The sequence below is a fragment of the Anarrhichthys ocellatus genome, unplaced genomic scaffold (assembly GCF_004355925.1).
Source record: "Anarrhichthys ocellatus isolate YVR2014 unplaced genomic scaffold, GSC_Weel_1.0 scaffold126, whole genome shotgun sequence".
NCBI lineage: Eukaryota > Metazoa > Chordata > Actinopteri > Perciformes > Anarhichadidae > Anarrhichthys > Anarrhichthys ocellatus.
The window spans coordinates 169,549-191,589 of NW_022280156.1; the positions used below are offsets into that span (position 1 = coordinate 169,549).

The window sequence follows — 22,041 nt, forward strand, 5'->3', positions numbered from 1 at the left end:
CCCCCCCCCCCCCAACCCACAGTACGACACACACACACACGGCACGTCTACACAGTCTTATTACACAGACACGCTGATCCCCAGCAGCCACGACGCACGTATTAAATATGTTAGTTCGTGCTTTGTTGGTTCGCTTGCATCTCTCTTTTTTTATTTTTTTCCTCCTCTTAAAGTGGAGATGGTGGTTTTAGGTTCACACACACAAACATTGAACGTGACGTCCGGGATGTGAAAAGTAGAAGAAGAGAACAATCGAGTTGCGTAAAGGGGCCGTTCACACGCCGCGTCAAATCCCAAAGACTTTAAAGAGCTGAAAGTGCCATTAAATTCCTCTGGAAGAAAGTTCTTCACAGCGTTTTTTACTGAAGGTAATGAGGGCCTGCTTCTGTTTAGCCGGTAAGCAAAATGTTTCTGTAACCGAGAACAAAAGCAATGCATCGATGAAAAGTACCTGCCATTGTTAGGACGTAGATTTGTAAATATATGGAGAAGTTAATCGCTTTAGTTGAGGACCACCTGGAGCTTTAGCATCCGTCCCACCTACTATTTTACTTGCTTCACCCTTTCTGTCCAAACACCGGTCTTAAGGTCAGTTAAAACGAGCAGTAGAGCTACTGTGAGGGATTTACGGGGCTGGAAAGCAATTCATCTTTGACTTCGTTGAGTTTCGTCAGTGAGCCACTGATTCTGGATCAGCTGCAGCCTGTTGGCACTGTGTGGTTCGGCACTGAGGGGGATGTTCCCGCTGATCTGCGATCAGACATCAGCTGTAACGGCACTGAGTGAAAGAAAACAACAGAAGATGCTGCTCACATTCACAAGAGCGACACGCTTCTGATGTTTCGCTAACTTATAGTACAGAATTCATATTTAAATACTAGAGCACCAATAAGAACAGATACGCCTTTGAACAGGAAGCCAGGAAACCCAGTAAGCACTGATTTGGCCACTTGAAGAGTTAAAAATATATTTTGATGTCTGAGTTAAGTTTTAGTTTAGTTTTTAAATGACTTCAACAAGTTGCAGCTAATGAGTAGCTTGTTAACGATAAAGTGTGCATTGTTATTTCACATTCGGTCTCTATTATAAATAACACTTCCTGTCTCCTACAGCTCACCTCATGTTCAGGTTGTACCTACAGGTTGTAAACATTAATTAGGCCGCAACAAATAAGAATCCTCCTGCCTGCCCCTCTCAGGCAACATGTTAAAACCTGAACCTAATTAGAATCCTTGAGGGAGTCAATCAGGGACTAACAGGTTGTTTTCAAAGACATTCAGATGGCTAATGCTAATGCTAAAATGCTATTGAACCCCCAAACCTACGTTTTAACTAAATTTAGTCTAGTTTAAACCAAGAAGCAACCTACGTGTCTGAAAAGTGTCTTAAAGCTGCATTCTCTCTAGTGTCCACCAGGGGGCGACTCCTCTGGTTGTATAGAAGTCTATGAGAAAATGACTCTACTTCTCTCTTGATTTATTCCCTCAGTAAACATTGTAAACATGAGTTTATGGTCTCAATCTCTAGTTTCAAGTCTTCTTCAATACAGCATGATGTTCATTTAGTACATTATGGTCCATTTAGAGTCACACAGACCATAAAGCAGGGGATGCTTTAGGGAGGGGCTACACTGTGATTGAGAGGTCTCTACCATGGTGTTGTCCGTGTTTTCGTTTTAGAACTAAAACCCTTTCACAGTGTCTTCACTTCGTGTGGATAACGTCAATACGCACTTTTGAATCCAGAGTTGTGTTTGAATCTGTGTTTGGCTCAGCTGACCCTGAATCAGCGGCTTTCTAAGAGTTACATACAGTGGACACATATCGGCTGATTGATTGATTTCTACTCCAGAGAATTCTCAATGTTACAGGAATGAGAACTAAAATATATGTAAAAGAAAACAGATCGCAGTAACCTACCGTATACTGACAATACGAAGGAAGCTGAGGACGAGAATGAAACTAATCTCTTCTTAAATAACAATCGGCTGTTCAACCCAAGAGGAGGATCATAGTGGGGCACTGTGGGTGATGTAGTCCTCGTCACATGGCCAGAGCTCGGGCCTTGGCGGCTGCTGCCTGCGCTCTCTGCACGGCTCCCTGGTTGTTCTCCAGCCTCATCAGCTGGTTGGCCTCAAACAGGCCCTCATGGCTGCCACTGCCGCCGCCACCAGCGCCGCCAGGACCTCCGTCCAAAAACGTCAGCGCTCCTGGACCAAAAAGACTTCATGTGATGTATTTCATCAAAGCACAAAAAAAGGGCAGAAATCTGTTTCTGAAGAGACATGAATTATCTCGACACATTTCAGAGGCTCTGTTTAGGTCGAAGTAAGTTTTCACCAAAAACTACACAAAACTTTCCCCAAACACGGCTGTGTGAACTCTCTCACTCGTCCTTCGTTAACTCTATTAAATATACGGTAATAACTAAGCTGCTTTAACTCAGAATCTCTTTGTGTTTCATCTCCTTGATCTTCTGTTTGACTTCTTGCTTCCTTCGTATAATGGCCTAGTGTTGCATGTTACTGAACTCTGGTTAATGTTTAACAAAAAAACTGCATAAAAGACATTTAGAAATGAGGCCCTTCCTTTTAAAAAGCACCACTCCAACCGGCTCTGACTTCAGGTTGTTGGCTCTCAGGAACCTGCAGGAATCTTTTTGTTCCGTCTCTATTTTTACCGGCTCAAAAATGTTGTCTCGGTTCCTCAAATAAAAAACGTGTTGATTACCCTCAGAGAGTCACGAGCCGACACGCACACACGGTGCGCTGCAGTCCAGACAATTAACACGTTTCACCGTTTAATATGATCAAAAAGTATTTATAACGATGAGAATCGGAGAGGAGAGGACTGTAACACAACTTGGATACAAAACATTCCCTTCAGTTGTGAGAAGTGACACAATCTTCAATTATAAGAAGCATAAAACATAAAGAAATAAACATTAAAGTGATGCAAATGAACCCAAAGTCCGGCTGAGAGACTGAAATAAACCTCACCAAATGTTCTTAAATGCCTTTAAAAGTTTACCGTCACACGACTGGACGATTGCCTGCATTACACACGTAAACGTACAAAAGTATAAGCTTCAAAATATACCTGAAGTAGCCTTCACAAATACTCATTATGCAGAATAATATCGTATAATTATTGATGCATTCCTGTACTTTAATTAAAATGAGCCCCACCTTGCAGCTGACACATTACTTTACATGCTGCTGCCTGTTAACGTCCCTCTGGATCAATAAAGTTTTATCTTAATCTATAATAAATATCATAATTCATCAGTTGGTTATATTTTGGATCGTTAATCTGAATATCCAAAGTAACAAAAGTTGTCAAATAAGTACTTTCCAGCGCTGCTGTTACGTACAGCAGCAGAGTTAGTGAAGTCTTACCGTAACCGTCCACACATCCGCTTTTAAACTCGCCTTCAAACCTCATCCCGTCGAAGCGAGTGAAGACGCCGGCGCCTTGAAATTTGCCCTGAACAAATTCACCTTCATACCTGGAAAATAAAAGAACAAATATTCACACAAAAAGTTATTTACAAGTTGCCTCACGTTCTAATCTGACTCCCGTAGCTTTGCCAGCTTTATCATACTTTACCCACCAAAAAAACACTTTTAAACTTAAAAAAAAAACAACTGGTATTAATATTTTTCAGGAGAGAAAGTAACCATTTAGATTCCCCAACATGTGATCAGTTTATCCACAGAACGCCGTTATGGAAACATCTGTTTCTGGAGCTGTGAGTCGGAGTAAAGAAGAAAACGGTGTTTTTGTAATTACTCCCACTGACGGACAGACAGGTTTGTTCCAGTCGCTCTCTAGATGAACTGATCTATTTTAACGTAGACCTTTGTGTAACCTTCTGTCACAGAGAGTAATTACAAAAACACCGTCACATGTGCTTTTTAATGCCGAGTCCACTTGGCAGCGGTGCTGAAATGTTGCTCTATTTTTGTCGTTCCTCAGAGCGGAGAGACGCTACGAAGTAATTCAATATTTTATGTGATTTCAGGTTCATTTTCATTTCTCGTCCTCCCGCTCACTGATGGATGTGGTGATATAAAACCATCCGATCGCTGCAGTGCAGCTGCTGAATGTCCCCAAATATGAACATTGTTTACAGCGCAATGGGCCGTGACTGTTTGGAATGTCAGCAAGTGGCAAACAGGGAAAACTATTTGTGACCAAACAATCAAAAGCTTTCCTCATTTAAACATCTTTTTTCAGAATGTTTTGGGAAATCTAAAATGCATTTCTTGTTGTCGTTGTTTCACTCGATCTGTTCGCTTAGAAACGGTCAGTTCTAGTCGACAGAAGCGGTCAGAAGCCGTGTAGAGGGAGAGAGAGGTTTACAGAGCAGCTTCAGTCGTCATAAATACAGTGATGACATCACACCGCAGGCATTACAGTATGTGACGCATCACAACATTGTGCATCTTTGTATCCAAACAGGACGACAATCCCCCGATGAAGCTTCTTCTTTTCAGTAGCTTTTACCAAACGCCTTCGACTACATTCTTTCACTTTCACACTTTCACAGAGATGAAATCGGGAGAAATCAGCCTTTTTTAAAACACAAACAGCAGGAATACAAAACGCCATCACTTCAATGTCAAACAGCTTGAAACAGACAAAAGGCCGAACTGCCAGAGAGCAGAAGAAGAGTTCAAACACGTCGACAGGATGTCTTGCTTCATAATAATCATAATAATAGTAATAATTCATTCATTAAAACTAATTCATCTGGGTCACACTCAGGGTGAAGCACAGAAAAACAACCAGTGACATTCACCGTCACCTGATTTCTTTCCCCCCATTCACTGATAAAAAGGGAATTTAGAATCAGCGGCCAAAACACCAGCAGGTCAACGAGACGTTCTCTGCTCTTTAACCCGCCGCTCATTATCGCTGCCGCTCTCCGTGAAGGAGCGACACACTCCTCACAGCCTCCTTTCAAGTGCAAGGACTGCAACTATCTTCATATGCAAAGGACAGATCTTCAATTAACACTTTTAAAAAAACAACATGTTTTTAGTGTTTTAAAAGCCCGTGAAGAATTAGTGATTCTCCCAAGCGACAAGACAACAGAAGGCCCTGAGCCGGCTCCACTTCAACTTCCTCGGCTCCACTTGAGCGTTGCTCCTCTGCTGAGCAACACAAGCAAAAACTCTGAATTGGGGAGAAATGTTCCGGGTCACAGAGCCACATCCTATTTAATGAACTTATTCTTTTTTTTTTTTGATAACTAAATGAAGAAAAGTAGCAAATGCAAGAAAGAGCTCCTTCAAACACAATCTGACATTCAAAATATTAAGATGATGAAAGCACTCCAACACCTCAGGAGTTACAGAGGAGTTCTTTTTACATGCGGTGGACTTTCTTTACTTCTTTGTTTCTTTCTAAAGACTTTTCTGAAGCTAATAAATGAAATGTCTTTATGATAAGAACCTGTTTGGGACATTCATAACATAGTGTATGTAAGTGATGAAAGTTAGTAAAAGAATAATCTAACATGTTTGATAATCAATTAATCATAATCCATCAGTCAAAAACACCAAATACTATTTGTTTCCAGCTCCTGAAATGTAACTAATTGTTGCTTTTTTGCTGTTTTATATTGTTGTGATAGTATAAATATAAAATCTCTTGGTTTTGAACCGTTGGTGAGATTAAACATTTGAAGCTTTGGGACACTGTGATTCACCATCTTCACTGATGACAAAGACTGAACAAATTCATGGACTGATCATAAAAACAATCAACCGAATAATCAATAATTAAAATAATCTTGAGTTAGCGCTGCAGTACATCAGGGTCAGGAGTTTCACAGTATAGTGCATGACGATAGAGATGCTTATGGAAAACCAACACACCAAGTGAACTAACTTACATTTTAAGTCATCGCTCTGGGCTCTGAGAAGTTGTGATGAGCATTTTGACAAAATAACCATTTTATTGATAAATCGATTTAACAGAAATGTAACTGAGGATGAAAATATTTGTTAGTTGCAGCCCTAAAGTTAACATGTCTCCCCAGTGACTGAGAGCTGAACGTTTGGCAGCTACTATTAAAGGTGCTTAATTCAATATTCAGAGAATTAATTTATATGTAAACAACTATTAGCTATGTACAGATATACAGTAGTGGAGTAACGTCCACCTGAGCAGAGAGTCACAATGTCACAATGTCGGCACTGTTGCTGTTGTTTGCTCTGTTAGCACTGTTAGCTGTTAGCTCTGTTAGATGTTAGCACTGTTAGCACTGTTAGCTGTTAGCTCTGTTAGATGTTAGCACTGTTGGATGTTAGCACTGTTGGATGTTAGCACTGTTAGCTGTTAGCTCTGTTAGATGTTAGCACTGTTAGCACTGTTGGATGTTAGCACTGTTAGCTGTTAGCTCTGTTAGATGTTAGCTCTGTTAGATGTTAGCACTGTTAGCTCTGTTAGATGTTAGCACTGTTAGCACTGTTGGATGTTAGCACTGTTAGCTGTTAGCCGCAGGCTCAGCCGTCGCAATGTTGAGAACCTCCTTGAACAATATTGAAATAAACTTGATTTAAGGGAATCTTTATTCATAAAAAAATTAACAATTCTAAAAACAAACGGATGACGGAGAGAAACAATATAGAGGTGTGAGCACAGACCTGGAGCCGTCGGGGAAGACCAGGACCCCACAGCCGTTGAAGAGGCCGTTCTCAAACTGTCCCGTGTAGCACGTCCCGTCGCTGAAGGTCAGCTGACCCAGGCCATGACGCAGACCTGCAGCGGCACACACACACAACTCAGGCAGGTACTTTAAAGACACTGTTTCTGGCAAATTAGGTACAGTTTATTATATATTTATTATATATATATATATATATATATATATATATATATATATATATATTTATATATATATATATTATGATGATGATGATATGAAACTGAAATCATGAGGCACAAAAAGCCTCAAAGTGTCAAAAATATATAGCAAATATTTAAAGTCGCAAAAGAATACAGTAATTTGAATGAGTAGTGTCATATGGTATATTTATATTATCATGTATTTTGTTATTTACTTTGTGCTGGTATACAAGTGTGTATATGTGTGTGTATATATATATATATATACTGTACATACATGCATGTATGTATATATACAGTATATAAACATGTATATACAACTAATAACGTGTACGATTTATGCCACAAATGCATTCATGATTACGTTTCAAAGTATGTTGGTCAATATATTGCTATGATGTGTTTTAAACTCTCAAACGTAAACATCAGAACTCCAGTATTGGTCGGGTTTTATTTCATTGATATTTTGTAGTATTTTGTACATTTGAATTGTCTGTGTATATATATATATATATGTACAGTTCTATAACGAGCAGCACAGCAGTGTGTGTTGAAGGTAGTGAAAGGAAACAATAAGCAGTTATGAAGTATAATAACTGAACGATACCAAACGGAAGATTTATACATGAGTCTATTTGGCCTTCTAAGATCGTGTTTTTTTTTTTATGATTGGATGATATTGAAAATATTGCGTCGCTACGTTGCATTCGGAACATGTTTCTCAAGGATCTATATAACGAGCACTTCAAAGGTCAATCGGCTTGTTTGTGTCCCAAACCATCTCTGGAGGTCACCGACTAACTACGAAAGAAATGTTTACTGAAATCCGTCAATATTTCAAAAGCACATTGTTTCTGTCCTTGAAAACATAACAATATTGGAGGTTATGTTTCTCGTGCCTCACATCACCAATTGTATCCCATGTGTTCATTTCACCCAGGGTATTATTCATGAGCAAACCCTCTTCGCATAAGAGATTGAAGTGAAAACCCGACCATGAACTTCCACCATCTGTTAACCCAGTACAGGTTGTGGTGAGTTCTGGGCTATAAAGTAACAAACGAATATCACAGTTTCTCCTTTTCGACACTTTTCATTACGTTTCCAAAAAGTTTTTTTTTCCCATCACAGTACAAAGAAAGTAACCAGTGATTAAGTCAATATGAAGTCAAGATGATGAAACATGGCGATAAGTAGGTCGTTGTTTGTGAATGTGCTTCGCAGCACAAACGTCGTGCGAGTGGCTGAATATCGGAGGCCGGTTGCACAGAGCACTTTGTATCTTCGGCTATAGTCGCCGTAGTGAAGCCGGCACGAGGAAAATGACGTAATCAATGGTCGTGCGGCGCAAGTAGTCGTGCACCTCCAAATTTGTTTTACTTTGCGCGCGCGATCACGTGATTGTCACAAATAGTTCTGCATTCATTTTCTTTATTTGTTGCCATAAACTCACTATGTTGTGGTTAAGATGGCGTCAGCGGTGCGTCGCTAAGTGTTTATTTCTTTATTTAATGGATCCCCACTGACGCCCCGCTAATCAGCTAATATTCCTGGGGTCCACTTACATGCAATACATAACACATTAGATGGTGATGGCACATACAAACACTGACATACAATGGGGCCGTTTTGGCATGTCACTGCTGGGTAAACACAGGTGTAATTAAAAACAATATTTATGGCCCTGTTCCATTTCGGTGGGATGTGCACGCTGGTTCGCTGGAATGACTGTGGCACACGAAACAGAATGGGACCGCAATCAATTGAAATAATTACACCTGTGTTTACCCTGCAGTGACATGTCAAATGGCCGATACACACACATGATAAACATGAATGGCATTAATATACATACAATAACAGTCATACAATTCAGAGCCAGTCTATACAGGTGATGTTATATGTAGAAGAGATGAATTACACAACACAAATGTTTAAAGAACAAGCACAGCGTTATACCGCCTTCTGTTAAGCGTCTCATTCGTTTCTTTGTCAGACATATATTAAGGGGTGAATAATTCCAGTTTGAAATGGTTAAACTAACTTTAAGGGATTCCTGAAGTAAGTTAAGAAACCCTTAAATATTTAAGTGGATGTTTACAGGACAGCTTAAGGAGAAGACTAAAGGATTTTGTGTGCAACCTATTTTGTTTTAAGGAAACTTTAAGAAAACATCTTAAGGTGTCTTATGTAACCGGGCTCTGAGCTTCACACCTAATATCTGCAGGAGGCAGGTGAATTAGGAAACGTGTTGGCTTGATTGACAGGTTTCTCGGCCTATCACAGCTCACCCTCGCACTGCACTGATCTGGACTTTCTCCCTCTTCAAATAGTCCCTTCATGTGGGTGATGTCACAGACGCGACTTCCATGTTTTTCTACAGCTTGTGATGTACTCTGTTAGTGTTCACAATGAATACAAACATTCATATGAATACCATAAAGATAAAGAGCCTCACTGGAAGGTATGTGGAGTTTTTCTTGGTTAAACATTATTATTCTAACGCAAAATTTGAAGTTAGCAGTTCAGGAGAGTCATAATTGGTGCTAAAAGACAAAAGGTGAGGGGCTCTCTTTCATATTTCACCTCTTAAAATGTTCCCACAGAGGTGAGACCTAATTCTCTCTCTAATTCCGTGACTAATTTCCAGGAACAGGGGAGGTGGCAGTCGAAGGAGACGGAGCATTTCTCCTCGTCAGGCCTCTATTTAGCAGCACGCCCCGGCGGGATTTAGGAGAATAACTGGATGTGTGGCACAGTTGGACGCGGGCTGAGGAGGTCCCGGGGTTCCTCGTGGCAGCTGTAAGCGAGGAATAGGATTTACTGTGAGCTCGCCAAGTGGCATGAAGCTGATGGAGAGGAGAGGAGAGGAGAGAGGAGGATCTGTTGGTGGTGGTGGTGGTGGTGGGAGGGGATCCCTGACAGCAGATTGGGATTTACAAGAGGGGAGGCAGGCTGCGTGGCAGGGGGGGGGTGAGGCAAAGGTGAGCCCTAGTGAGTGTTGTCCCTCGCTCCCAGCTAATGGCAAAGTAAGTTAGGCAGTCCATCTGTCAGGGCTGCTTACTGTGCTGCTCGCTGCCTAATCTCAGCAGGGTTTCACGGGAGATTTGGAGAAACTAAATCGGGAGCTCTGCATCCATGTGTGCAGATGTGTGTGTGTGTGTGTGTGTGTGTGTGTGTGTGTGTGTGTGTGTGTGTGTGTGTGTGTGTCAAGCCGGACTCCATTAAGTATATTGGGGTAAAGAAGAGGGCCAAACAGGGGCTTAAATCCAACTCTTCAGCCTGCGGGAGACCCCTGACGAGCGACTGTGACCCCCCCCCCCCCCCGAGGCGGAGAGATTTCACGCACTACAGCCGCTGAAATATGACCAAATCTGTGGAGTGTGGACCAAAGCGCCAAACACAGCGTCTTCCTTCAAGTGAAAGAGGAGCATCCAAGTATGAATGGTGCTGTTGAAAATAAAGAAATCAAGTGGCAACAAGTGAAAGCTAACAGTTTACTTTCTTTTACTGGGTGGGACGGGGAGGGGAGGGGAGGGGAGGAGGAGGAGGAGGGGTGGGGGGGGCAGGATTTGCTCTGTCCAGACTCTAATCTGTCACTCAGCTGCTTTGTTACGCCTCTCCTCCATCTCGTGTCGGGTCGCGGTCTCTGGCTAATTACGGTTTTAGCTGAATTTGTCCGGCTTTTATGTCAATCAATAGCGGTGATGCATCGATGTTAACTGACTGCGCGGTACAGTACAGTACAGTACAGTAGTAAATGGCTCGTGCATGTACCCGGCCTGCTTCCTGTAACCTGATAGCCCAGCAGGGCCCGTCTTCAACCGGCGCTCGGCTCAATTATTCATGTGACACCGTAGACCTCTGGCCGGCGCACCGCTACATGTTTGTGTGCAAACAGTTCCTCTCTGCACGCATGGACACAACACACACATTAGTCTGTGTTCATCACAACACCGACACACACACACACACAGTTACACGTTACAGAGCAAAGTCAGCTGTGTTCATTTAACTCAAAAGCGCTAAAAGTGTGAAACGCACACGTTTTAGAAAAAAAGTGCAATAAAATATATTGAAAGGAGAACTTTATCTCTGTTTATACGCGTAACTATACAAGGTGAGAGTTATTAAAGAGTTGTTAACAGCATGGGGGAAAGAATGATGGGTGTAAAGGGAGTAATATGTAGATACAGTCCAACTAATCTTCATCACGATGCAAGCTGACATATTTTAAGATTACACAAATGACAACTAGAAATAAAACATTGTTCTCTTCTCGCTCTTTGTTCTGCTGCGTTGAACCGCAGCTCACTGCCTTTTTTCGGTAAAGAAAGGTGCGTGAGATAATAAAGAATCAAAAGAGTAAGTTGACTGTGAGTTGAGGACATTCTGCTGAACCTCAGCTTTCAATCATAACACATGATCTTCATCAGCAGATGGAACTGTGTTTGTTCAAACTTCAGGGACTCTTCGTTTACCAATTAGCTGAGGCTCGTGTCTATTTCACATTCTAGACATACTTATGTGTTACAATCTGCCCAAAGCTCTGTTTAATTACAGTTGTAAGCACATATTCATAATGCTTTACATCATTATAAAGCATTTTATTATGACTTATAAGGTCACATATTATAATACTTTGTATTTGCTGGTCACTCCCCGGAGTGGATCATTGTGGATGTCATAAGTTAGTGGTCATTGTTTGCTTTAAAGTGAAAAAAAGAAGAGTTTTTTTTAATTTACTTAAAGCAAAACTAAAAAGTCAGTGAGTGACCAGCTGACATATTATGATACTTTACATATAACACATCAATAACATCATTATAATATGTTATGATTATTGTTATAAAGCATTATGGATGTGATTATGGATGTGTGTGGCAGCTTATCGGTATAATGGTACGGCGCTTTAAGCAGATTATATCGCATTACACGTATGTTTATAATGGAATGCAGACGTGGTCGACATAAAACAGAAAGGCAGATGAAGATCATGTGATATGATCGAAAGCTCCAGAACCACAACTAAAGTGTCTCAATTTAACTTTCAAAGGAGTGTTTAGAACTCCATGACACGGGATCGAGTTCATCACGTGATCACGACTAAAAGCTCCAGAACAAATGAACCCTCCAGGAGAGCAATAAAAAAAAAAAAGAAGCGTTTTTAAACACTGCTGTGCAATAAAGCCGAGCTCATCGGAGCATCCGAGCCAAACCAGTTTAGCAGTTTTGTGCTCACCGTGCAGAGACCATATGTTCCTCTCCGCAGTCCAACACCTGCTTTGGTGCCAACTTTTGTTCTTTGTTTAACCTTGCCCTGTAGGTTGTCTCTGTGTTTTTGTCAAACTGCAAATACTGGTTTCGGTAGTGTGATATCCTGTCTCAGTGGGCTCACTGGCACCAGATGGTCTGTGTGTGCATGTGTGTACGTTTTTCCTCTAGTTACTGACTTCAGCTTGACACCTTTTATCAGTTCTCTCTTTTTTTTTTTGCTTGTTAGATGAAATCTGTGCGATTTCAGGTTTGTTTAGTTTTGCTGTTGTGACTCACTGACGGTACGCTCAACTTTCCTCCTGACGTGAGATCCCTCAAAAGCTGAGAACTTTCTTTAAGCACAGTTTTAAAAAATAAATCATATTTACAGGCTTAACCGTTTTATCCTGATAGGTTTTCCTTAAAGGGAAAATTCTGCACATTTTATCTGGACGTCCAATTAGTTTTGATGGCAAATGTAGTCGCTTTTGTCCCGCCCCTCGAGGGCATTCTGGCCAATCATAGCGTAGCATCGTCCTGCACCGAGCAGAGTCCGACAACTATCCGTCTCTGCTCCAAAGACTCTCATGCAATCGTTTCAGATTCTCTTCCTTTTCATGGTTAAACGTTGTGTAATAGTGATGCTATAGGGAAACGTATCCTCACACAATGATTCGTGTCATATCTTATGAAAAGTTACTCCTCAATTTCCGTGCCGCATACGGTCCTTTCAAAATAAACTTCAGTTTTCACACTCAGTTAGGTTTAGGCAACAAAACTACTGAGTTATTTTTCGGAAAAAAGATGATTGTTTGGCTTAAATACAAACACGGAAGTGCTGTTAATGAAGTACGCAAGTTATGCGACAAATCAACACTGACTTCTCGTTTCACACGGGGAGCGAGCAGCGGTCTCCTGGGGGAAAGATCGCTGTATGTTGGATACGTTTGGAATATCTTTGCCAGTTAACCTCGCCATGAGACAACCACTTGTCTACTGCTGCCTCAATCGGTTAGCTTGTTTGTGTTGTTGTGTCAATGTGGTGAATCCGAACTAACCAAAGTCACACAATAACACAAACAAACTAACTGATGGAGGCAGCGGTAAACCAGCAACTCCTGTGTTCTGAGAGGTAAAATCACTGTTTGTCAAAGGAGTCTGGTGGCTTTGAAGAGAGGTAACTGCTTCAGCATCGCTGTCTCAAGACAAAGTAAAGCGTTGAAAATATAATATAAATATATATATATATTTATATACACTTGAATACAACTGATTCTTTTAGGAGTCTAAAATACGTCCTCAGCAGAACATTGCTTTGCTCCCGTGCTGGTTCTCCTGTCTGTCTCTATAAACTCATCTGCTGTAGTAGAACACTGACTGTGGAGGAGAACCTCATACAAACACACTTCATAACATCTGAACTATCCTTTTAATAACAGAAACAGTCCAGAACTGACTTCTGTCCGTACAGCCGAACACGTACTCAAAGAAATGCCGCTGCTTATGTGATTACTTATTACACAAATCTAACACAAGTGTGGCATTTACACAGGCTCTACCTTTTGAAAGTGCATTATTGTCTCAATCACATTGTTGCAACACTCCTGCTCTGCATGCAAACGTGGCCGGTTATGGACGGGTGAGAGTGAGCGGGTCAGCCTTGCCTTCTTTCCATTCGCCGTGGTACTCCTCGCCGTTGGAGTAGCTGAAGGAACCTCGTGTCAGGGTCATGGGTCCTGCTGCTGACACACACGACAACACAAAAGACCCATGATCAACAGCGGGAGTTATTGTGACACACACACACACACACACACACGCACGCACACACACAGTGAGAGTTTTTATAGTAACGTGTCCACCTTTCAATCCATCATAGGTTAAGTGCTACTTTTTGACCTCTGCAGGGTGTTTTGCAGCACAAATTGTGCCCAGATTATGCAGCGAGCTACGGATGGAAACTAAATGGACCATAATGTACTAAATGAACATCATGCTGTATTGAAGAAGACTTGAAACTAGAGATTGAGACCATAAACTCATGTTTACAATGTTTACTGAGGTAATAAATCAAGAGAGAAGTAGAGTCATTTTCTCATAGACTTCTATACAACCAGGAGTCGCCCCCTGCTGGACACTAGAGAGAATGCAGCTTTAAGACATGAAGCATCGGCTTCACTTTTCACAACCGGAGGTTCCCGCCTGGGTCCAACACTGGTGTTTATCTGGCTCACAGTTGAAAACAGTCAGAAATGCATGTGAATATTGAAAGCTTTCTGGTTTCCGTTCGTAGTTTGAGTTGTCTTCACCATTGACCAATTGCTTTTAAAAATACATTTTAAATTGAGTGTAAAAACGTTGAAGGAATCTGGTTGTAGACGCCGTCTCTCAACCACAGCTCCATCCTCGCATCTCAAGTTGATAATCGGACTCTAAACAATGATCGGTGCAGAGAAGAGGAAGCCTTGACCCGGATGTCCGCTGGCTACAACAGAACTCCGGAAGCTCTTAAACACCAAACATTGATTTTCGTCTCAATAGGAAATGTATACAAACAGATTTTGTGGTTTCTTATGAATGCTTGCACACCGGAACATTAACGCGGAGGAAATAATATCCGGCCGGACCTCGATTTTAAGGTTCCACATGCTGAAACACTTGTAGGACTCTGTTATTATTATTTTCCGCAGTACTGGAATCTGCCATTACAAGGAACTAATGAGATACAAACTGAAATAAGACAACGGCTTTTACAGCTGTTTTGATGCAGCCTTGAAGAGCGTGTTGCCATTTCTTTCTAAATATCAGTGAATCACCTGCCACATAAATGCGGGTTTCCACGTACTTTTGCCCTTTAGCTTGTGTCAGATAAGTGTTAAACACGGCTTCACCATGTGACGTCGGTGATCCAGCTGTGACAGCAACACACCGGTAAAACAGATGTGTTTTTATTCATTTTAGGCTTCTTATTTGTCTGAACTGGAGCTGTCTGGCACTTTAAATTTCCAGTTTCTGTTTTTGTTTTTTTTTGTCATTTGTTCGACCAGCTGTGTTTTGCTGTGCGTCTCTTAAAGGGCCATCCTTCTCCTTTCTATTGTCCTCAGAATGAGCTCACACACAAACCGCCGCCGACAGGAGCATCACACAAACATTTAGGCTTCACAGCGCGAGAGGAAACATCTGAAGCCCGTTCATCAGGCTGCGTAATTGCCCCCCCAAAAAAAAATTCCATCAGGCGCGCTGTCATAAGAAACGGGAGGAGGAGTGTGTATCCCTCCATCTAATGTTGCCACAGTAACGGCGCCCTTATCCCTTTCATCCTGCCGGCATGACGCTGTCAGCGCGCGCCCACACACACACACACACACACACACACACAGTGAGCTCCCTGGAGAAATAGAATAAACGGTTTACCTGTTTTTATTAAAGAGCAACTCCTTTTTCTCTACATCACTGAAAAACAACGCGGAGGATTTCTGCTCCTCTCAGCGACAATTTCGCCTTCCTTCCCCCCCGTGCAGCTCGCTGGTTCCCCGGCAGAGCTGCCTCAGCGTCTCCGCAAGGTACCGCGCGCTGATTGGCCGCCGTTCCTGCCACCTGGCCTCAAGGCGTCCTCCTATTGGCTGCCTCCTTCTCCTGGTTGTCCAGCCCTCCGCGGGAGACATCTTTTTTCGAGGGCAACGGGTTTAACGACTTAATTAGCCCGAGTGCTCGCTCCGTTCACAGCGTTTGCCCTTGCCGTGTTTTTATTTATTTATTTATTTTTATGCCTTTTGCCCACCGTCTCTGTAGGATTATAAAAACGACAGCGGCTCGTTTCACGTTTCAATTTGGTGATTAGACCCGCGTTTTGGCGACTTTTTATGGAACTTGATTTATTGATCTCCCTGTGCGCTCAAACAGCTGCACTGAGGTGGTGAGGGTTTCTTAAATGAAGTGATGAGGAAGAAGCCAATAATTCACTCAAAATGAATCAAGGTGACCCAAATGAAATAAAAAAAACTGGACTCCCAACTTTTGGATCATTAATAAGCCAGAACCAACTTTGAACTTTGAGCTTTGAATATTTTCATTGTTGACTAAATTTGCCGATAATAAACTTGAGGTCAGTTTAATTAGGAGCAGTTTTTTTAAAGAGGGCATGATTTTTCATTTAGTTACCCCGATGTTGTTTGTGATGTTGATGTGTGTTCTCTGTGCTGTTTTGCATGTTGACCTGTCAACTTGAGTGTATTTGTATATATTTGTAAGGTCATGCCGTGGTCAGTGCTTTGGATACGGACTTCCTCTTAAACAAAATGAAGTTTTGACTTCTGTCTGCCCATTTGGACGAAGGCGGCTCCGTGACTACATCCGAGGACACTGACGTGGTTTCAGCAGCCTTGGAGAGTTTAGAAACGTCCACATTTGTATGCTGACTCCTTTAAGACCCGTCGTTGTGAGTGTTTCAGCAGCATTGAGACGCTGCTGAAAAAGCATTTGGATTCTAATGTTGGGACACAAAATTCTGTCATTTCCGAATCATTTCCCATGTTCTTTCCTGTCGTTTCCGACTATAAAGGCAGGTGTGGGACCGATTTTTAGTCATGTTGTGTTTATAAGAGTTCTTAATTCTTATTGACATTTTTGGGGAAAATTAAATAAAAATTAAATAATTCTTGTAGAACAATTAAGAAATGAAGTGTGAACGATGCAAATGACATTTTCTTTTCTCGTGACCCATGCCATCAGTATTTATGAAATCATAATATCTTAATATGGTGTTTTAAACATTGTCCGTTATGGCAAATCCTGTACTCGAGATGCATTATGGGTTGAGATCGCAGAATAATCGAGCGTTTATTAATTTGCTTAAAACGACTCAGTACTGAAAAGCAACATAATCCATTAAAAGAGAAGTTGTAGTAATCCTTTAATTGGCTAAATGAGACTATTAGTGCGCATGAATATTAGTGATGAGGCTGGTTGAATTGACGGGTTCCTGGTAAAGACGCACCGTGAGCCTCACGTGCACATTATGGGCATGTTTCGGACAGTCGCGATCTGTTTACAGTCGCTTCAAAGATCTGTAGGCTCTTTGATTTTTGTAAAATGAAATACTCGGGCAGTTTTTGACAACAACGCCTCTTTGTATACAAAGTCTTTAGAATCTAGGCTTCAGTTTATTTACTGACGACATATCTGTTAATTTAAACAACGCAGCGTCTTCATGCGCATTTTAAATCCCCGGCACAGCCGCGCGCCCTTTGACACACATCGCTTTAAGTCATGGCAAATTTAGAGCACAGGCGCCATGTGCTGCACCCTGTACAACATTAAAGCAGACAAACGTCCCAATAAACGACCAATGACAGCACATGCTCGCACGGAGATGCTGGGAGGGGTGGAGGAGGATGAGGAGGAGGGGGAGGAGGAAGGGCCGCTTTTTGGTGGGTGGGACAAATGAGCGCTGTAGAAAAAGGGGATGCTGCAGCCCCGTCCCCCTCATATCTCACTCCACCCAGCCCTAGAATAAAAACCCACTGGTGACGTGCGCGCAGGGAAGCACCCAGCAGTATGTGCGCGCCCACGGGAGGGGCCGACAGAAAATGGCGAGTCTGTGCAAAAGGCAGCAATGCACGGTAGAGAGGCGCGGCTTTCGGCAGGAACTTGACTCTTGGAGGCACAAACTCATTCACTGTGTAGGTAAGCTCGCTTGGCGTTGTGTGCGCGAGTGTGTGCCGCGCGGTTCCGGGGAGCCGCAGGGTGCCGGTAACTGTGTGTTTGCCTGTTTGTTTCCGTGGAGCGGATCGCCGTGGCTGTAATGTCCACCGGAAAACCTATAGGCTCTACGTGAAGCTGTCATTTTTTGTGTGTGTGTGTTACGCACGGCTGTTGCCTGGCGCCGCCTGCCTCCAAACCGGACACATCCACAAACAACAAAAAAAATGTTCAGCTCTCTAAGTTTTCAGGCTCGTGTCCGGCATGTTGACAGGTGTTTCCACCTGCGCACGTTGTGTTTGTGACAGTTGTTTTATTCAGTTTGGGAGCCACCGGGGTATTTTTTTTGTATATACATTATTCCATGGCTGTTTATTTATTGTAAGCAGGGCATGTCACGTGCGCAGATGGAGCTGCACTTTAGCCAATCGGCTTCCCCGCTATAGGCCAGCGCGTGTCCGTGCGCGCGCCGCCGTGTTGAGTTTTTTGTGCTGGTGGTGGTGGGGCAGTGCGCGCTCTCAATCTCCAAACATGACACCCCCTCCTCCTCCTCCTCCACTTCCCTGGCAATTGGCTTTTGGGAGCGCGCATTGCTGCATTGGGGGAAATGTCAGTGGGAATAATTTTGTATTTTAGGGGGAAGGTGTAGCGGGGGTCCACGGGGAGAAATGCCTCCAAAGCTCGCCTTTTTAGAACCGGGAGTGGTACTTGTTGAAACGGCGCTCCTGGATGCGCTGGGAAAGTCTGTCCGGTGCAGGTTGAATTAAGATATATTTATGATTTTTTTTTTTGGGGGGTTAAGAAAAATGTTTATCTCTCTGGCACTGTAGAGACAATTAACAGCAGCGGCAATGGCACGTGTCAGTCTTTGTTTCGTTGATTTAAAAAAATGCAGTTCTTGACCTCTCCCTGCTTTCTCTCATTAGTTCATGTCGGTTTTTATTTAGGATCTTCTCATCCATACATCTCTCCCACCCCTCCTCCTCCTCCTCCAATCCTCCATTTCTGTTGTATTTCATTAGCTCAGTTTAATCTGGTTACATCGACCTATCCCGATGTTATGGCAAGATTATCATCCACTCTTCGCCTCTGATCTCCTAACCCTCTCCACGTTTCCTCGGCTCTCTGCCCCGGCTCTTATAATCTGGCTTTTATCGGCGGCAGTATAAAACGGTATAAGAGCACCACCATCCCCACCGCAGAAGCACCAGCGGCGGAAGGGTCGCAGTGGCTTTTTTTTTTTTGGGGTGGGTTTAGCACTTCTACGTCCAGATGTTGCGCGTTGAACTGTCACCTACTTACCCATCTAACCGCTCTATAATAACCCACATGGCCTGATTCCGAGCAGGCGAACGTGGTTTTCTTTTTAGTAAGAAAACCTCCTAATGAGGGGATGCAGTGTTAAATTAAAGGGTCGGGTAATCTCTGACCTCCAGCATGAAGCGCGAGGAATCACAATCAGCAGTGTAAACAAAAGGCTTTTCCTCCTGCATTTGGCTCCCATCAGCTCGGTCATTTAATGCGTGATTTTCCACTGAGTTTTACAGCAACATTTTTTTTTTGACTCAACAGAGGTAACCTATTTTCTGTCCAGATTAATTATAGCACTGCACCTGCTTTGTGTCCCGTTTTTGCTTTTCATGTATAGTCTGATTAGTTGCCGTTTTAATGATTTTGTGGGTCACTGGAGTTAAAAGCAGCACAGGATGCTGTGTCGGCCCTTTTTTTTTATTAAGTGTAGCACATTTTTTGAGGGTTGCAGTTACCCAGATGAAAATAGTCCAATAAAAACCAGAAAGATGTTATTCAGATACCTGATTGACACAATAAGCCCCTATAATGGAACTGAATGGTACTGGTAATGATACTATAAGCATGATAAATGTACTGTGCGATTGTGCACCTTGAATATCTTGTAGTAATATCACAGTGATACCACAGAGGATACAAATACCACAAAGCAGAAGGATGAACTCACAGTGGGATATTACAGATTGCTGCAGCTCTATATGGGGAGCTGTGTGTGTGTGTGTGTGTGTGCGTGTGTGTGTGTGTGTGTGTGGATATACGCTGTGTGCATATTTCCTCATTGCTGGTCGTCCACGCTCATCATTGGTTTGCTATGCGTGGCAAGTTTTAGGGCCGGAGCGCAGCAGCAGCTATCAGCAGTCAGATTGAAGTCTGACGTGTTTATTGGTTTGCTGGCTAATCGGCTCTGAAAACAGGGAGAAACTGGAACGTCATAAGATACAGTTTGTCTTCTGACCTGGGGAGGAATTTGGTTTCCAAAAGTCCTGCGAGTCCTGAAAGAAAAGCGGCGCGTTGAAGTGTTTCAGTTCATTTTGACATTGATTTTGGTTCATTTTGGGCTATTTTTTTTAAACGTTTTTCGGCATTTATGTGAAATGGCAGATATCCAGATATTGCTATGGCTGAAAAAACCCAAATATTTAGAATTTACTATCACATAAGACAAGGAAAAACAGCACATCCTGAATTGAGAAGCAGTGACAAGTGAATGTTTGCTTAACAATTCATTTTGCAAAAAGTCTTGAAGCAAAAAAACCTGAGACTCCTGATATTTGACAAGCTGTCATACTCCAAAATAAGACTACAACATTGAGAAAGAAATTATCTTATTCTTACACAAAAATGTATACCGGCAATTAAATCACACTCCGTCATGAGCCGAATGTGATTCTATCTAACAGCCTCGTTATTAAAGTGATCGAGACATTTGGTCTAAGGTCAGGTAAGAGAGGTGCACATCCTCCGCTTTGTTACAGTGACGTGAGAGGAGGCAGCTTGTCGACACCGCCGGCCTCATCTCCTTGCCCTGTGCTGTGTACTGATAATAAAGTAGGGCCGATATGCCATAGACAGGTTATCAGTATTAATTGGTAGCAATTAAAGCCCAGCCGCTGATTCCTTTGGCACATATTCTGGGTAAGAGAGTACAGCTCATTTGATGGCTGAAGGGAATGTGGCAGTGCTGTAGAGAGACAGACTGTGAGAGAAAGAGAGAGAGGTGTGAGTCTGGATGGCAGATTGCTTCTTTTTTTTTTTTTTTTTTTTTAAACTTCCAACACCTCAGAGCTTCTCTGAAGAGTAAGAACGCCACCGGTTGAGCTGAACATGAGTGGAGATGCAAGGTTGGTTCTCAAGGGTTTTTCTGGTGACTAATCCCAACCCACAGAAATAGAATAGCAGCAGAACGGACGTTTCACTTTTCTCTCCGGGTCATTTTTACTTGTACAAAAGAAAAGTTGTCGATTAATATTAGTTGTTATGGTGACAACCAAGCCAGCGGGGGCCGTAAAATGTTATCGCAGCTCTCCGGAGAGATTAGCGGAAGCAGCTCCGGAGGACGGCATGGCGAGTTAGCTATCGCTAGGTAACTAGCTTGTCCTTCTGTGCAGCGCATAGACTATATATCAGAAGTAGACGTCGTCATAGGACTGATGTTTTGAAGGCCAGAGTTCGGCGATTTTGCAGTCGCCATGTTGGTTTTTTCGCAGCCGATGAACAGAAGTGACCATATTTGGAATGTGGATGAGTGACATAGAGATGCCATGTGTGGTAGCAGCAGCGACCTGTTAATCACAATAAACCCCGCCCTAAAGCATCCCCTGCTTTATGGTCCGTGTGACTCTAAATGGACCATAATGTACTAAATGAACATCATGCTGTATTGAAGAAGACTTGAAACTAGAGATTGAGACCATAAACTCATGTTTACAATGTTTACTGAGGTAATTAATCAAGAGAGAAGTAGAGTCATTTTCTCATAGACTTCTATACAACCAGAGGAGTCGCCCCCTGGTGGACACTAGAGAGAATGCAAGTTTTAAGACACTTCCGCATCGGTTTCACTCGGCAGAACCGGAGGTTTCCTCCTGGTGGAGCGGCGGGGAGTGAGGGGGAGGGCATTAGCACGCTAACTAGCCAGTTGTATGCTAGTTAGCATGCTAGCTTGCTTATTCCATGAAACTTAAATGCTACACTGATTCCATAAAATGAGCCAAACAAAGGTCTTGCGAAGAATTTGCATGTCAATTTTTTTTTTAACCGTTGCTTTTGTCTCGAGTACTTAAACACAGAATGCAAATATTACATGGAGAGAAAGAGATGTAATTCTCTAATAAGATATATTAAGATATATATATATAATAATTTGTTAATCGACTGCAAGGGGCTGCATGTTTCGGGCTTATTTTTTATTCTTTGC

General features: G+C 42.5%; 2 protein-coding genes across 4 annotated transcripts in view; one reads left to right on the forward strand and one right to left on the reverse strand.

The window, feature by feature from the left end:
* Positions 1 to 19: 19 nt before the first annotated feature.
* LOC116399750 (MORN repeat-containing protein 4-like) lies at positions 20 to 15,660 on the reverse strand. 3 transcript variants are annotated; one of them, XR_004213855.1, is made up of 6 exons: positions 15,528 to 15,660; positions 13,778 to 13,852; positions 6,656 to 6,770; positions 3,398 to 3,507; positions 1,920 to 2,209; positions 20 to 778 (listed from the first exon to the last, which is right to left on the reverse strand). XR_004213855.1 is itself a non-coding variant. In XM_031877135.1 (5 exons), exons 2-5 carry the CDS (start codon positions 13,842 to 13,844, stop codon positions 2,043 to 2,045), a joined length of 459 nt encoding a protein of 152 aa, XP_031732995.1. In that variant the 5' UTR covers positions 13,845 to 13,852; positions 15,528 to 15,660; the 3' UTR covers positions 1,628 to 2,042. The 3 variants fall into 3 exon arrangements, 2 of the variants coding, with proteins under 2 accessions (XP_031732995.1, XP_031732996.1); XM_031877135.1 differs by lacking the exon at positions 20 to 778 and having other exon boundaries at positions 1,628 to 2,209; XM_031877136.1 differs by lacking the exon at positions 20 to 778 and having other exon boundaries at positions 1,628 to 2,209; positions 13,778 to 13,855.
* A 1,955-nt stretch (positions 15,661 to 17,615) lies between these two features.
* Positions 17,616 to 22,041, forward strand: part of lcor (ligand dependent nuclear receptor corepressor) — a 71,439-nt gene continuing 67,013 nt past the window's right edge. Inside the window, exon 1 of the mRNA XM_031877131.1 lies at positions 17,616 to 17,798. Coding sequence (XP_031732991.1) covers positions 17,702 to 17,798 — 97 coding nt within the window. The 5' untranslated portion in view covers positions 17,616 to 17,701. The remainder of the gene's footprint in view (positions 17,799 to 22,041) is intronic.